Source organism: Thrips palmi, unplaced genomic scaffold (genome assembly GCF_012932325.1).
Source record: "Thrips palmi isolate BJ-2018 unplaced genomic scaffold, TpBJ-2018v1 HiC_scaffold_2, whole genome shotgun sequence".
NCBI classification, from domain to species: Eukaryota; Metazoa; Arthropoda; class Insecta; order Thysanoptera; family Thripidae; genus Thrips; species Thrips palmi.
The window spans coordinates 2,226,827-2,242,384 of NW_023144629.1; the positions used below are offsets into that span (position 1 = coordinate 2,226,827).

The following is a 15,558-nucleotide window of genomic DNA, read 5'->3' on the forward strand; positions in this document are numbered from 1 at the left end:
TGCCGGTGTGCCAGACGCCCTCGCTGACCGGACCGCCGCGCCGCCGCCGCACTCAATGTCATTAGTTATCGGGCGGGGCAGAAAAAGCGAAAACATCAATAGCGTTCTGCGGACACGGCGAGACACGGCTTCCACCCGCACGGCCTCCCTTTTTTCGTGTCGCCTGGAGTCCCCGCCTCGCCTCGCCCCCACACAGTCAAGCAGCGCGTCGCGGCGGCGGAGGACGGCAAGGCAGAGGCCGCACCGGCCGCGCCGCCACCACCATCAGGACCAGCATTGTGACCACGGTGGTCTCTCCTCCACCTTTGCGGTCTCCGCGGACAACACGCCGCCCCGCCGGGCCGCGCCGGGCCACGCCGGGCCCAACCCCCTGCACAAAATTAATTACACCCAGTCAAAACTTTCTCCAAGCCTACCGGAGTCCCGACAGGGTCCTCGACAGGGTCCCCGGCAGGGGCGGCCGACGGGGTGGTTGGCCTGGGCCCTGCCGGGGCCCTGCCGGGGCCCTGCCGGGGGTCAGAGGTCGGGGCGTCGGTCGGTCCGTCCCGGACCGTCCCCGCGACCACGATTTGTCACTCGCGGCAGCGGAGCGAGTCAAGCAGGTGACAGGCCGTGTCACTAAGCCGCGCCTCTCTCTCTCTCTCTCTCTCTCTCTCTCTCTCTCTCTCTCTCTCTCTCTCTCTCTCTCTCTCTCTCTCCCACGGGCCAAGAGAGCGACAGAGACAGCAGGGAGTGCGACGATCTGTCACCATCCAGGCGACAGTGTCGATGCTAACCTGCGACATTTGGGACAGGAACACGCGTGTATAGTACGGATGCGGGAACAACGTTACAAACGGGACAGAAAAAAAAGTAAAACAAACCACAACAAACAAACAGCGGAAATGGCGCTACCGCTAGACCGCGCGGTTCAAAAATACGATCCGAGCCGAGCTTGAGCCGAGCCAAGCCGAGCCAAGCGGAGCAGGCAGGTGCCCCGTTGGGGCCCTGACCACCGGTGGCAGCCAGTGATTAATTAACCCATGTCCGACTCGTCAGACTTCGGCTCGGCTCGGCTCCGCTCGGCCCGGCTCTTGAAAATTGGGATTCTAAAAGCAGCGTCCGTGGCGTACCCGGGCCAAGCAGGGCCAAGCAAGCAGGCAGGCTTCATCAGCGAGCCTCCAGCGCGAGCGCCGTAGCAGCCCCGGGTAGGCAACCCCAGCGCAGGGCCGCGCCACGGGCCGGGGCCACACGGCGCTCCCCGAGCTCGAGTCTTGGACGCGTGCCGGCATGGCTGCGGGGCACTGCCGGGCACTGCGCGTCCAAATGGTCGTCATCAGGGTCCTCATCGCTGCCTCACTCGGGACCCGAATCGCCACGTCCCCGTCATCTCCCCGAAGTCCGTCGCCGAGCCCACGACGCCGTGGCTGATGGCACTCGAGTCCATTGTCTTGCCGGCGCCGAACTTTTCCCGTGTACGGGTATAGAACGAAACGTCCAAACTATTTCAGAGTAAAAATTCAGGGACCGCTTGAGAACTTTCCTCCAGCCAGAAGATATCTCCTGGCCGTTTTATATAACGAAGGGTGCCCTCCGGCTGGCGGGACGGCGGGGCCGCCGACGAGGGCGTCATCGGGGAGGTCGGATCGGACTTGGTCCAATCATTACGCGCCTCTTAGATAGCATCGCGACCAGACACGACACGAACACGGCCGTGACACGACTCGCAGTGCAGGGCCGTGCCGTGCCGCCACCCCTCGTCACGCCAACAAAGGGCTGGCCGTCAAGAGGTGGCCGTCAGCAGTCTCTCTCGCTCGCACTCACGGGGCCGTCTCGGAGGCCCGGAGGCCCGGAGGGGTGCGAGAGAGACGGCGCGGGTCCGTCAGGTGCGTAATGGTACGCGCGTCATAATGGCTGCTCGCGATAAAGTAAATAACCAAAGAACAAGGTAAACACGACGACAAAAGTCGGCGTTCGACCGGCCGGGCGAGCGACTTGGAGAGCAACATCCGTGTAGGAAAACAACGCCGTCCGAACGCTACAGTTCCAGCACCTAACACCAACAAAATACTTTTTGGAAAAATTTCACGCGGCTGGAAATGTTTTTATTATTATTTTAAAGGTGTGAGTGAAGCCGGGCTGCCGTTAACTATTTGGTTCCCGCGAGTGTAGGTACTCGAAAGGATCGGAATGCAAATCTACAGCCAACAGGTGAGGCGCCTTGCTCGCCTGCCCTGCCCTTCGCGTGGAACGTCGAGGGCCCTTGGGGGGCCCTTCAGCGCCGAGGACGGAACAGCGCAGCCAGCACAGCCAGCCCGCAATGGACAAGCATGGACAGGTGTGGCAGTGGTGTGGCCGTCGCCAGGTCCGGCCCGGTCGCCACGACAACCCATAAACAGCCCCTCGTCAAAACGCTGGCTAGCGACGACCCGCCCATAGCACTACACTTTGCCAAAAGTGAATGATCACAATCTCTCTCTCAGCTTCACTCCGAAATAAAAAGAGATAGAAAGAAAAAGAAAAGGCGGCGACGGTATAGGGACCGCGTCCTCGACCTTCGCTGGTCAGAGCCACACTGTGCAAAAAAAATTCCTCGAGTGGCAGAGAAATGTTTGCAATAATGCATCAAAAGTTAAAAAGTCAAGTAACATGGATAGCTTTGTGGCTGACGCAAAATTTTAAGTTCGTTTTGTAAAAGGTTCATTTGTTTTTACAGCACACGTACCACAAAAGAAAACGTTCGAAAAATTGTTATGTCGCTAATCACTATCCCTATTTGTCAGTTTGTCAGTAACAAGAAATACGTAGTGATATTTTTTAAAAAATTAAGTCAGCCGTCGGTCAAGCCCCGAGCCGCGTCCAAGGTGGGTGACTCACAGCGACTTGCAGCAGGCTTTCTTCGCGAATGGGGTCTCGCAAGTCCCTCGAGTGTTTGCCTGGATGTTGGCCGGTCAATTTGTCAATAGGGGGGGACCCCTGTCCTATACAAACTTTTACGTGCAGTGTCCTCACTCGTGCGGGCAGCAGCACACCTAGCGCGTTTACGCATGCACCCTCCAGTAGTACAAGCTTCTCCTTTGACTTCTTGCTTTCGTTCTTTAAAAAGAAAACGCGTAGTTTTAGAACGGGAGCAATCGAACTCCGCAGTCCAAATCAACTGAACTTGTGCACCACCACGTGGAGTCCTCCATCACAGGATCATTTGGCACTGCTGTAAAAGGCAGGGGGCGCTTCCGATCCGCAAAGCAGAGCAAAACAGAGACACAAATTCGGGGCCCCGTCACTCACTGTAGCCCCTTCCTTTCCGTTCCCGGTGACATTCCCGCCAAGTCGACACGAAAAGTTGCTTGTCGTCTCCATCTCTCGCTCCCGGACACGGTCGCGCTGTCTCTCTCACTCTTAAGGGTGTGTCCTGAGGGTGCGAGAGAGCCCATCCAGTGGCGCAGGAAGTGCAGCGTTTACCGCTTTTACAGTAGTGTCCAGTGTCGAAACAGAAGCCCCCGACACTACACTGGGGATCCTGGAGATCGCACTGCAGTGGCGCGGCAAAGTCACGGCCTGGCCATTGTGGTGCCGCCTCGCCGCTAGTCGTCGTGTTGCCGAAATGCACACAACCATCAATTACTGCAGTACGCGACGCCGAGCCACGCCGAGCTACGCGACACGGACAAGCAACGCCATTTCACTCGCCGAGTCATCAGCCCCGCGCCGAGAGCACAGCTCCAGCGGGGAAGAAGAATGGCCATAAGTTGGAGAAATTTGCAGGCGAAAATGATATACCGGAAATATTGACGACAGAAAATAATTTGCGAGGAGGACACTACAAGAAAATGACAAAAGCACCACTGGGAAAACGATTAGGAGGACCGAGGAAGAAGACTGACAACCCGCCAACACCCACAGCATCAAGAAGACTCGAAATACTATAAACGACAAGAAATCGAACTAGTACCGTTCTTAATTGCCGTTAATAATTATTACAATCGAACTATTATCAAATAAGACGGCGTAAAATGCAGCCACGAAAAGTAAGCTTTCCCCTATCCCCATCCAAAGCTCCGACACTCCGACTCACTCGAAAGAGAGATATCGACACATCGACGCCGCATTTAGCCGCACACAAAATCTATGTGTGTACTCAGTACACACTTCTAGGTGCGTGCTTACAAGCATGCACTTCTAGGTGTGTACTTGCCTAAGCACGCACCTAGAAGTGTGTACTTGAATGAGTACACACTTATAAGTGTGTACTTAGTGAGTACACACTTGCGAGGTGCATGCGCGGCATAGGGAAAACGCATGCACTTCTATGTGTGTACTCACTGAGTACACACTTATAAGTGTGTACTCATTCAAGTACACACTTCTAGGTGCGTGCTTAGGCAAGTACACACCTAGAAGTGCATGCTTGTAAGCACGCACCTAGAAGTGTGTACTGAGTACACACATAGATTTTGTGTGCGAAGACAAGACCGAGCGACCGATCGACTCGAAATGGACACGACTGGAAGAGCAGGCAGCAGACATCCGATCGGATTCAACCGGGGCAGACAGGCCGTGCTGACATGAGGGTCAAAGGGTCCCGCGTTGCCCCCATGAGCCAGGCAGGCATGAGCCAGGCAGGCATCAAACGGCACTTTGGCAGTGTCACTGAGCTGAGTTACAAGACACAAGAGGCGGGGCGCACCCGCTAGGTCCAGTCCAGTGTGCACCAGGTCAAGGGTGGCCCGTAAAGCAATAACCAATCAGTAAAAACAACCACAGCTGCGGCGAAAGCGGCCACCAACGAAACTTCTTCGAAAATGAATGATCTTGTCAGAGCTTCCAAATGCTGAAATGGCAGAGCTTTGGACGAGTCGTTTACCCGAAAAAGGCAACGGCAGTGAAAACCTTGGCGTTTTAAGCGGGCGCAAGCTAGGAGGGTAGTTTTGACTGGAAGGGTTTGCCTTGATTTTCGTTGGCTGCGTGGTTTCAGTCAGGCAGTTTTGTCCGAGTAGCTTTGGCTGCAGGCATCCAGGCCAGGCCTAGCAACGCACGCACGGCTAGGCTCTGGCTAGGCTCTCGCGTTGTTTTTGCTCGTCGTTTTCGCCGGGCGTTGTGCGGGTCGCTAGTTTGACCCCTCGCTGGCAGGCAGCTTGGCTGGCAGTGACGAGGAGGCGATGCCAGGCGATGGCCATGCACGCGGCCGCCCGTTTCATGGGCTATTACTGTCCTGCGGACCCGTTAGCAGGCTTTACTGGGGGCTCTTTTGCCTAATGTCCGGAGCCGTGCGGTGTGTGCCGTGTGCTTACGCCCAAACGGACACACACGCACACACACATGCATCCATGCACACACACATACACTCGCCCCACTCGAGCACCCTGCATCCCACAGCAGGTAAAGGTGTCACGAGGTGTGCGCGTGGCGCGTGCCGATGTCGTAGAAAAACGCCACACACACACACACACACACTGGAGAAAGATGCAAATATTCTTCTTCCTTGTAAATGTCCACACAATCAGTCTCTTCTTGTCCAACCAGAGTCCTTGTTTTCACGTAGACAGACGGGGTGGTTCCGACCCCACGCCAGGAAGGTCGGGGTCCCGGAAGTGCCCCCCCTCCCCCTCTCCCCCGAGGTCGTGGTCGTGTGTCCGCCTACCTCTGCGGGTGCGTAACGCTGCGGCCCGCTCCAGTAAGCCTCTTCCCGGCATCGGTCGTAGAACATGTTAATCCAAAACGGGGCGGTGGGCGTACTTCACACACTTACACTCATGACCATCTTGGCGGTCGCGGCGGTCGGCGCGGAGGCCGAGGCCAGAGCCGTGCCGCTCGCCTCACTGGGCCAGCCATGCCACCGGGACATCACTTCGCACATCACTAAGCACTGGGCCGCTCCTAGACGGGCGTAATCCGGGTTCGGGTCCGGGGCGGCAGGAGCAGGAACGCGACGGCGGCCACGCTGCGGCGCGCGGCCTCGACGAGCATCCCGGGCATCGACGATCGCGACTGGAGGCGCGCCGCGGCCGGGCCAGGCCAGGCAGCGCCGCCGCCTCGCAGGCAGCGCGGCCAGCGCCGCCGGGCCGAGCCGAGCCGAGCCGAGCCGAGCCGAGCCGAGCCGAGCCGAGCGGCGTCGCGAGCGCAGCCGGGCCGCGCGCGCCGGGGCGGAGCCGAGCCGGCCGGCCGGGTGGGGGTCCCCCACTGGGGGAGCGCAGCCAGCGCAGCGACAGGCATTCTTCGCCTGCTTCGCGTTTCGTTCCAGGCGCGCCGGGCGCGCCGGGCCCGCCGGCCACCAGGACAAAAGTGGGCGGGGTGGGGGCAGCTAGGGCAGCGCGCCGCGGCCAATGGCGGCCGGGGGCGGGGCCTGCAGCAGGACCTCCTTTGTGTCCTGCGTGGCTTTGACTCCGCGCGGCCACCGCGGCCCAGGGCCCAGGGCCAGCCCGACGGCGAGGACTCGGCGATATCAATCCGGCCACTGTACGGGATCGCTTTCGCGGCCACGCTATAGCTAGCGCAGACTGCACCCCCGGCGGAGCGGCGCCCCACACGTCGCCCCGCACAGCCCCGCCACAAAGTCGATTCCCAGATTCGATTCGCCGGCCCCGCATCCTGCAGGCGAGAAAACTAGATGGTGTAGTGCCCGCGTGCTGCTCCGGCGCGCCTTGCTGGCCCAGGTGGAGCCGGGCGGGGCGCGGCGGGGCGCGGCGTGGCGGGGCGGGGTGGGGCGGCACCGCGAGGATGAGAGCCTCCAGGACCATCATTAATTTCTAAGCCCCAGAGTTCCGCCCTCTCCGCCGGGCCGACGCCTTGCATTCAAGTCTCCAAGACCCGGGACCCGGGGACCGTCCGTAAAGCGCACGACGACGACGCCACTGCCAATTTCGCCTCCCTTCGTCTCCACTTTTGGCAGTGTACTGTAACGCACGGCGCCGCGCGGTGTCCGAGAGAAATCGTCACAATCGTGGTCCGGCCGCGTCGCCGCGTCCCAGAGAGTCCCAGGCCCGGACACTTAGTTAGGCAATGGGCCGCGCGGCTCCGCGGCGGCACCGTCCACGTCGTGACCACGGGACCACAAATTGGCCCGACAGTTAGCCAAGCCAAATATTTTCCCCGGCAGGGCGGCCCGGGGGGAAGGGGGGCCAAATTGGGCGCCCGGACGCCGCCGCCGTCGCCGCGCCGCGCGGGGGTAGCTTTCCCCCCGGACTGCGCGGCTTTCAGACCGCAGGCCGACCAATTTCCCACACAATTTCCGGGCGGCGCGGTGGCCGCGGCGGTAAGGGGGCGGCGCGCCAACTCGCAGGTCGGCGGTTCGAGTCCCGGGTTCCTGGCCTTTTCCGTCGGCTTATCGACCCCGGCCGCCACAATCACGGCGCCGGGGATCGCGGCGGCGCGACGCGGCCGCACACCATTAGGGAGAGTGGGGGTAATCGGGGTGCTCGAGTGGAGGGGAGCCTGCAGGGGTGCCAACGAGACGTGAATAGCGAGAGGGTCGCGATGACGCCGTTCACGGGGCGGTGCCGGGGCGGTGCCGCGCGCCGGGGGCATTGCTCACTGTCAACAAGCAGGCCGCGCTCCATTACAGTGGCGCGCAGCGGGGCCGCCCCGCCGCTCCGAAACCACGACCGAAATGACCGCCACGGACCGAAACGCGCGAGGCGCGCCCACACTGTGAAGCCGGATCCGCCCCGATGGATTGGCCACACGCGAAGCGAAGCAGCGCGATGACGGCCGTGTCGTCGCTCTGCCTCTCGCTCCAACTCGCGGGCAGGGGCGCGAGAGAGACGCCGCGATCGGAATCAGTCCGTACGTACAGCCGTACTCTGAAAAATGCGGTCGAAAATGCCGAGAGGTCGCGTTTTCGTCGACAGGGTACGTAGTGCTTCTCGAAACGGCGGCCAAATTGTTAACGGTCAGCGCAGCGCGGCGACAGCACGGCGACGTCGGCACTTAGGCGGCTCGGCTGGCTGGGCGAGCTTTTCTCGCGGGACTTTAGCCACCATTAGCCAGCGGCTTTGGACACCCACTTCTCGGCTTCCTCATTTCACCAAGTCCTGGCGACCCCAATTCCCCGCTGGACAGCCTCGGCCCCGCGGCCCCTCGGACAGACGCCCTAAGCCCCCCGACTGAGCCCCCCGGCGGCAAGGGTCCCGCCCACACCGGGGCAAGCCACGACCGCCCGGCCGAGCGGACAAGCGGCCACGGAAAAGTCAACTTGAAAAAAGAAGGAAGACAAAACAGAAAGGCACGACGCGGGTACTAACCAAAACACAAAAAAATAATAATTTAAAACTACTTTGTTAAGGTGTTCTGGTTTCTTCTCACTATTGAAAGATTGTAGTAATGTCAAAAATATCAAAATACTATAATATCTCAATGAATACCATTCTACACCACAAAAATGATCACAACGATCTATTTTTTTCAATTCTAATCTAACGTGCGCGCACTCACACAGCCGCATCGCTTGCTGATGCGGCGGCCTCCCTGCTCCTCTGTCTATCCCCCGTCTATCCCTCATACTCTCTCTCCCTCCCCTCCCCGCGCGCTCCTATCCCCCCCGCGTCTCTCTCTCACTCTCGGCAATTATTGTTAATCCCCCATCATGGCGGCGTGCTGCGGAAGGGGACGACCACGCCGTGCTGCGCGATGCCGCGCGATGAAGCCGTCATCTGTGTGTGTGTGTGCAGTGCCGTGCACGCCGAGCGACGCGGAGACACACATCATCAAGCAACACCATCAATTTCACACATTTTTTTAATTTTTTTTTTTAATTTTTTTTTTTTGGTGGGAGTGCATTGCTTATATGAAAATTGGCGCAAAGAAGGCAAGCGATATGGTACTAGACTGAACAATCACGTGATTTGCCAGAAATCCTCACAATTTCTTTTTAATTTAAATTGTTTGTACTAATAAATGTCTTTATAATTAATTTTTTCCTCTTTCTTAAAAAATTTTAACCGCTAATGGGTTGTGTCCCACGGCCCAGTCGCCCTGTTCCGCGTCCGCCGCCACCGCAGTGCAGCGGACACCCTGCGGGCCCTGCGGGGCTGCGGGGGCCCGGGGCCTGGGCCCTCCCCCGGGGAGCTGTGTGCGTGTTGTGGCGCACGGTGCCGGTGCGCCGCCTGTCCGCGTCGAAAGAAAGTCGAAAGGCAAGGAAACGTCAGCGTGTCACTCACTAATTAATGATCATACACACACCGGACCGACTCCGAGGGGTCGCGCTTCGTCGCCGTCCGTCTCTGTCGCACTCACGGGGCGTCCCGTGGGGGTGCGAGAGAGACGGAGCGACGAGACGACGCTCTTCGGCCGGCAGGCGGCGGCGCGCGGGGCCAGACACTGGGCCCAGAGGCGGCGCGGCCACCGCGGCAAAGGAGTCCGGTGAGCAGGCCAGCCGACAAAAGCACGCACACGCACGCACGCACACACACACACACACACACACACACACACACACAAGGATCCCGGTCCGCCAAAAAGGGTCCCCAGAGTGCACCCTACACGGTAAGGCTGCGGCGGGACCTGCTGCCCGTGAGAGTGCGCCTCGGCCTGGCTAGGCCTGGGCAGGTTGGCCGGCCGGCCGGCAGTTTCGTTCCGAACAGTGTGCTTTCGTCGCTCCGTCTCTCTCGCACCCCTTACGGCGTGCGCCCCGAGGGTGCGAGAGAGACGGAGCGCGAAGAAAGCAGTGTTCGGAATGGTGCGGCAGAGCGTCGCAGAGCCACCCCGAGGAGATGGACTCTCGCTTTCGCAGGCCCATTTAGCGACTCTGGAGCTCAAAAAGCGCCTACCGGTCTTCTGACCCACTGTGCGTCCCGGGGGTGCGACAGAGGCAGAGCGACGTTTGCTGCTACTGGGTAACGGTAACACACATCATGTCGTACTCACCGCTGCCCGCGGTCGCGCCTCCGCTTCGTCGTCTGCGTCCTCGTCCATGAGGTCGCCGAAGCCGCCGAACTGCGTCAGCAGGTCCAGCTCGTCGTGGTTGAAGTCGGGCGAAAACGCGTCCTCCTCCAGCTGAAATAGCGGCGAGAGAAAATAAATTCAGACAGCTTCCCAAAATAAACCTATGTTGTTTCAAGCGGCATTTTCACATTTTATGTTATTTTTCAGAAATTGAATATCGGTTGACTTTTTTGAACGAAGAATATTCCGACAGTGTGCAATCTGTACGAGAGAGAGAGGGACGCTTCCTGGCGGCGCGGCGGCCGTACGGGCCTGCGGGTACGACGAGCGGACGGACGGACCGACGGACGGGCCGTGGGGTCCCTGCTCTCGCCGCCGCAATTTGCTGTCACGATTTTCTCACACGAGTAGTTCCAGAAAGTGGCCATCCCGGGCGCAATACGCGTGCTCGCTTCCCACGTCCGCGTCGACGGGCGCACAGTGGGCCAGAAGACCGGTGGAGGCGGACAAAACTCTAGACGCGTTTTGGGCTGAAGAGTCGCTAAATGGGACTCGAACCGAACGTGTGACCCCACCAATGGATTCCTCGTTCGGAGAGCAATCCATTGGTGGGGTCACAGGTTCGGTTCGAGTCCTGTTTAGCGACTCTGGAGCTCAAAACGCGTCTAGAGTTTTGGCCGCCTCCGCCGGTCCTCTGGCCCACTGTGGGGCGGTCGACGCCCAGGTGCGTCCCCGGGCCCCGGCGAGAGTTGCCGCGACTTGATTTTCCACCCGAATCCAACTCGACTCACCTCAAACAGCCGCAGCGGGTCGTCGTCGAGCGGGAAGTCCTCCTGGACGTTGGACGACGAGGAGGCCGAGGCCGTGGACCTGGCCGACGACAGGCGGCTGTGGTCCGAGACGTCGCCGTCGTAGTGGAGGTCGGGCACCGTGGCGTCGTCATGGCGCCGGCGGCCGAACGAGGCCAGCGACGAGGTCGACGACGACGGCGAGGCCCTCGCCCCGGAGCTCTGGGGGTCAGCGTCGGAGTCCGACCCGGCGGCGACCACGTACTCCCCTGCACGCACAAGGAGAGGTTATTAATCTTGTTATCGCGATGGCACGTCGCGGGGGCGGCGCGGGGCGGGGGTGGGGCTCCATGTTGGGCCGCCCCGCCGGCACACTGTGCGGCACCGCCAGCCACGCCAGCCGTCATTCACTGCGATTCGGCACACTAGAAGCGACACCGCCGCCACGACGCGCCGCATTCCCCTTTGCCGGGGTTTTCCCGGACGCACGCTTTTCCGAGCGGAAAGCGACGCCCGCAAGGATTTCCCTCGTTTCCCGCGGGCCCAACCGCCGCGGAGGACGTCAACACCCACAGCCACGAGGTTGAAAACGGAAAGCCGCGGCGCGACCGGCGCGACACTGTTGCCTACAGTGTAGCCAACATGGCCGGTGCGGCGGCCGACGATCTCACGCACCGGGGGTGCCGTGCTGGCCGTGCTAGGCCCGCCCGCAGGGCGAGGGGCCGGGGGGAGGGGGAGGGGCACAGCCAGGCACAGCCGGGTGCCGGTTTCGTTCCACGCAATGCCCATGCCTCCCCCTCCCTTGTCCTTCCCCTCCTCGACGCGATAAATTTCAATTTCCCGACCAGACACGCCGCGCGGCCGAGCGGCTCCACCCTGCTGTCTGCCCCCAGCTCTGCGCCCTGCCAGCCCTGCCAGCCCTGCGAGCCCTGCGCACGCAACGCGTCCCTCCGTCGCTCTCTCGCACCCCCGCTAGCGGAGCTCCGGCACGCCGTGAGTGCGACAGAGACCGAGCGACGCTCTCTTTGGAATTGGTCTGCTGAGGGCAGAGCCCGCATTCCCAAAGTGCAGGGGCGACGAAAAAAAATTAAGAGACCAAACTGTGAATGAAACTGAAGGACAGTGGTTCAAAATATTTCTAACATGGACCAGTCGTGGTCTGTTCCCTCCACTGCCCACGCCGCCCGGCTGCTTCATCGAAAGAAAAACGCAGCGCCTGCTGTCGACTGATTCCGAGAGTCGTTTCATCGCTCTGTCTCTCTCGCACCTATGCGGGACGCCCCATGAGAGCGAGAGAGACAGAGCGACGAAAACGACTCTCGGAATCAGTGTGCTGGCCGCTGGCCGCGGCACCACTGGAGGCACTGCCTGGGCTGCGCTGCCAGCGGCCTAGACTTGGCGGCGTGGCGGCGGCGCCCTCGGTCTAGTTTAATTACAGAGCCTCAATGGCACAATGCGAGAAAGACAATCGCCGCGGCCCAAGGCGGGTCCCTTTCTCTCTCTCGCACCCCTACGGCGCGCCCCGCGAGAGAGAGAGAGAGAGAGAGAGAGAGAGAGAGAGAGAGAGAGAGAGAGAGAGAGAGAGAGAGAGAGAGAGAGAGAGAGAGAGAGAGAGAGAGCTGCACAAAGGGCGGACCACACCGACGGCAACCAAGGCAAGGCTATCGCAGCGCCCCATATTCAATTTCCCCTACGAAAGAGAGAGACAAAGCCTCACTCTTGCTGCAGGCGCTGCAGGGGCACCAGTTCGGCGGGACACAGCGCGGGGACTAGATTTTTCTCCAACAAGACTCGAATCAAAACCACGACGGCGACTATGGATGTACACTTCGAACGAGCGGCACGTATCATTCTGTCTTAGAATCTGGTTTAATTTCCAGGACGGTCTCAAAATGAGTCCCGAGTACGTAACCGGAAAGAACTTGAGGCCCACTCACTGCACGAGACTTTAGCTCGGTTAAGTTGGTTGCCTCAACAGATGCCGCCAGCCTGCCAGGAGTTTCAATCTAACATGTTCCGGATGTTCCAGATAGCATTGTTCCCCGGCGCACGCGCGCGGCTGGAGCAGGCCTCCATGGACACCATCTTGGCCTCCCGCGGGCCCTGGGGGTCAATAACGAAATCACCATCAGGCAGAACAAGGCGTTCGGAGCCGCTATCACGGCGTGGGCTTCTCCGAACGACCCAGGGTCCCGCCCCGCCCAGGGGTCCCGGCCGAGCGACCACGCCGCGCCGCGGCCCGTGGGAGCCCCGCCGCAACCCGCCCAAGGTTCGACCTAGACGGTCAAAATAATTAATGAACGGCCCATGGGGTCCAAACAAGATGGCGGCCGGGTTCGTAATTAAGCGAGATGGTGGCGGGGCGCGGCGGGGCGGGGCGGGGCGGGGCGGTGGGGATGGCCGGGTGGGCGGGGCGAGCGGCGCTGCCTTCCCGGCCCGGCTGGCTGTGCTGCCCCCACCACGCCACTGCGAGCCGAGCGAGCGCGGCGCCGCGGGGCCGGCAGGACATGCAGGAAGTCGACGGTTAGGCAACCGGCCGACGGACCAGGGACCACGGACCACGGCGTCGGAGGATTCCTTCTGACCGCATTAGGCGGCCCTAATCCTCGGAGCGACGACTACCGGCCCCCGGATATCTTACTCCCCATCGCGGTCGGCGTCAACACGTCCACCTCCCACGAGGCGAAGCGCCCCGCGTCCGCGGCCAGGCCGCCGTGTGAGGGTCAGAGCGATCCCGATGACGGCCAGATTGGAGTCCGAAAGGCCCCAAAGGCCCGAAAGGTCGCAGCCCCGCGCCCCAACCTCGCCGAGTAGCTCTCGGTCTCAACGGTCTCCGAGTCCCGTCAAATGGGGCAACAAAGACGCGCACTCGTTTTGGCGCCATGCGGCCGTGCGGGTGGGACCACTGGGACCGCGGCGGGTCGCTCTCGGTCTCAACGGTCTCCGAGTCTCGTCATATGGGGCAACAAAGGCGCGCACTCGTTTTGGCGCCATGCGGCCGTGCGGGTGGGACCGGGCCGGCATTCGGTTTGTAACGGGGCCGCATCCGCCCGCACACACACTCACAGAGGTATATACTGTACGGAGCCGCGTTCGCGTGGTCGTAGTACTAGTGGCACACGAGCCGGCAAACTCGGTGGGAATGCCTCACCCCGCCACGCCACGCCGCACCGCGCGGCGTTCCAAATTCGATGGACCGAAATTCCTGCCATTCCGCGTGCTCGTGCGCTCCCCCATCCCCCTCTCCGTCGATGGCATCATTCATTACCCCCCGGCAGCGCGAATTTTCAAATTAACAAGTCTTTGTAATAACTTTGCCGCCGCATTTCCCCATTCTCGTCCCTAATGGGAAAGACACTCGAGGGGATTCGGAGCCCGTAGCGTAGCCGGGCAGGCAGGGAGGCAGCCAGGCAGGCGGGCAGCCAGGCAGGCGGGCAGGCAGGGAGGCAGCCAGGCAGGCAGGCAGGCAGCCCAGCAGCGCGCGGGCGGGGCGGAAAGGCGTAGGGAAGGCGAGCATTTTGTGCAACGTCACATTCCCAATTGAGGTAAAATGTTTTGTTCCCGGGCCGGCCGGGGGTGTGGCGGGGAGGCTGGCCCACGCAGGCCCCGCCAGCCCAGCCCCGCCAGCCCGGCCAGCCAGGCCAGCCAGGAGGCGGCCGTCCCCTCCGCCTCACTTTGATGGGGCCCAGCAGGCTGATTCCGGACAGCGCTTTCGTCGCCGCGTCTCTGTCGCACTCGCGGTACCGGGGCCCCGCACGAGAGAGAGAGAGAGAGAGAGAGAGAGAGAGAGAGAGAGAGAGAGAGAGAGAGAGAGAGAGAGAGAGAGAGGCCCGGAGGGGCTTTGACGAGCCGAGCCCGCCAGAAGGCGGAGGCGCAAGACGGCCGGACGTACATGGAAACGCGAATCAAGATGCCGCTTCCCTTATTCGCGCTGGAAGACTCCGACAGCGCGCCCCCGCGCAATGACTCACTCAACACTTTTCCACCGCCAGACAGACAGAAGCCGGCTAAGACGCACACTTTTTTGCCTTGCAAGCCGATCACCGATCGGGAAAAGTCCAAATCAGTGTCGGACTTGGTTTCTAGGACCCGTCGATGTTCTTTGGCGAACACCAATCATCTTTCCGCGTAATCATCGGCAATCTGTGTCCAATCTGTGGCCTTGCTGTACGCGGCTTACGGCGTGACCGACACCACTCCAAAATGAGGCCTTCGCGCAGAACAGGAAAGTCAGAGTGGCACATTGATTGAAGAATATGTGCGCTGCAGATGGGATCCACGGCGGATCCGTAGCGGATTTCTCTTAGTGAGCCATTTCCATCATCATCATCATCAACGCTGTTAGGCCTATACAGACAGATTCGAGTCAGCAGGCATTTGATTTTCCTCAACCCTACTAGTGGCGACTCAAACTGCGTCCACTGGCGCCAAAATGTCATGCCCGACATAACCTCACTTGAGGCAGCACCGCAGCCACGCGATTCAGCCAAAGGCTCAACTCCCTTCATTGGCGATATCGGTCCCTGAATAAATAATGGCGCTACCGCCGGCTCAACAGGCGTATCACGCGTATCACGGGGTAAACAAACATTTGGACAGGGGACGTGCCGCCGCCGCGCACCAAGCCGATCCACAACGTCACGTGAGAGTGCAACTTGTACCACTGGGTCAGCCAAAGTGCTTCATCAGGATCACTACACACCGACACAAGTTTGCGGGCGGCGTTTAAAAGCTGTCTGGGAAGCGACAGTGTTGCCAGACTGCCGTGGCGGTTAGCTGGAGCTGGGACGGACATCCGAAACACGAACACGCTCTAAAATGTTTGTGCGCCTTTGGCGTTTCAAATTTACCCATTTCTATACGAAAGAAATGGCGTTTCTTTGCTCCTGCACGGAGCCTCGCACAAGTATAA

At 60.7% G+C, this 15,558-nt stretch overlaps 1 protein-coding gene across 7 annotated transcripts in view; it reads right to left on the minus strand.

Moving 5' to 3' along the window:
• Positions 1-15,558, minus strand: part of LOC117647606 (segmentation protein cap'n'collar) — a 64,989-nt gene that overhangs the window by 13,712 nt on the left and 35,719 nt on the right. For all 7 annotated transcript variants that reach the window (XM_034389449.1, XM_034389444.1, XM_034389447.1 and 4 more), the window contains exons 4-5: positions 10,650-10,915; positions 9,841-9,969 (exon numbers count right to left, since the gene is read on the minus strand). In XM_034389449.1, coding sequence (XP_034245340.1) covers positions 9,841-9,969; positions 10,650-10,915 — 395 coding nt within the window. The remainder of the gene's footprint in view (positions 1-9,840; positions 9,970-10,649; positions 10,916-15,558) is intronic.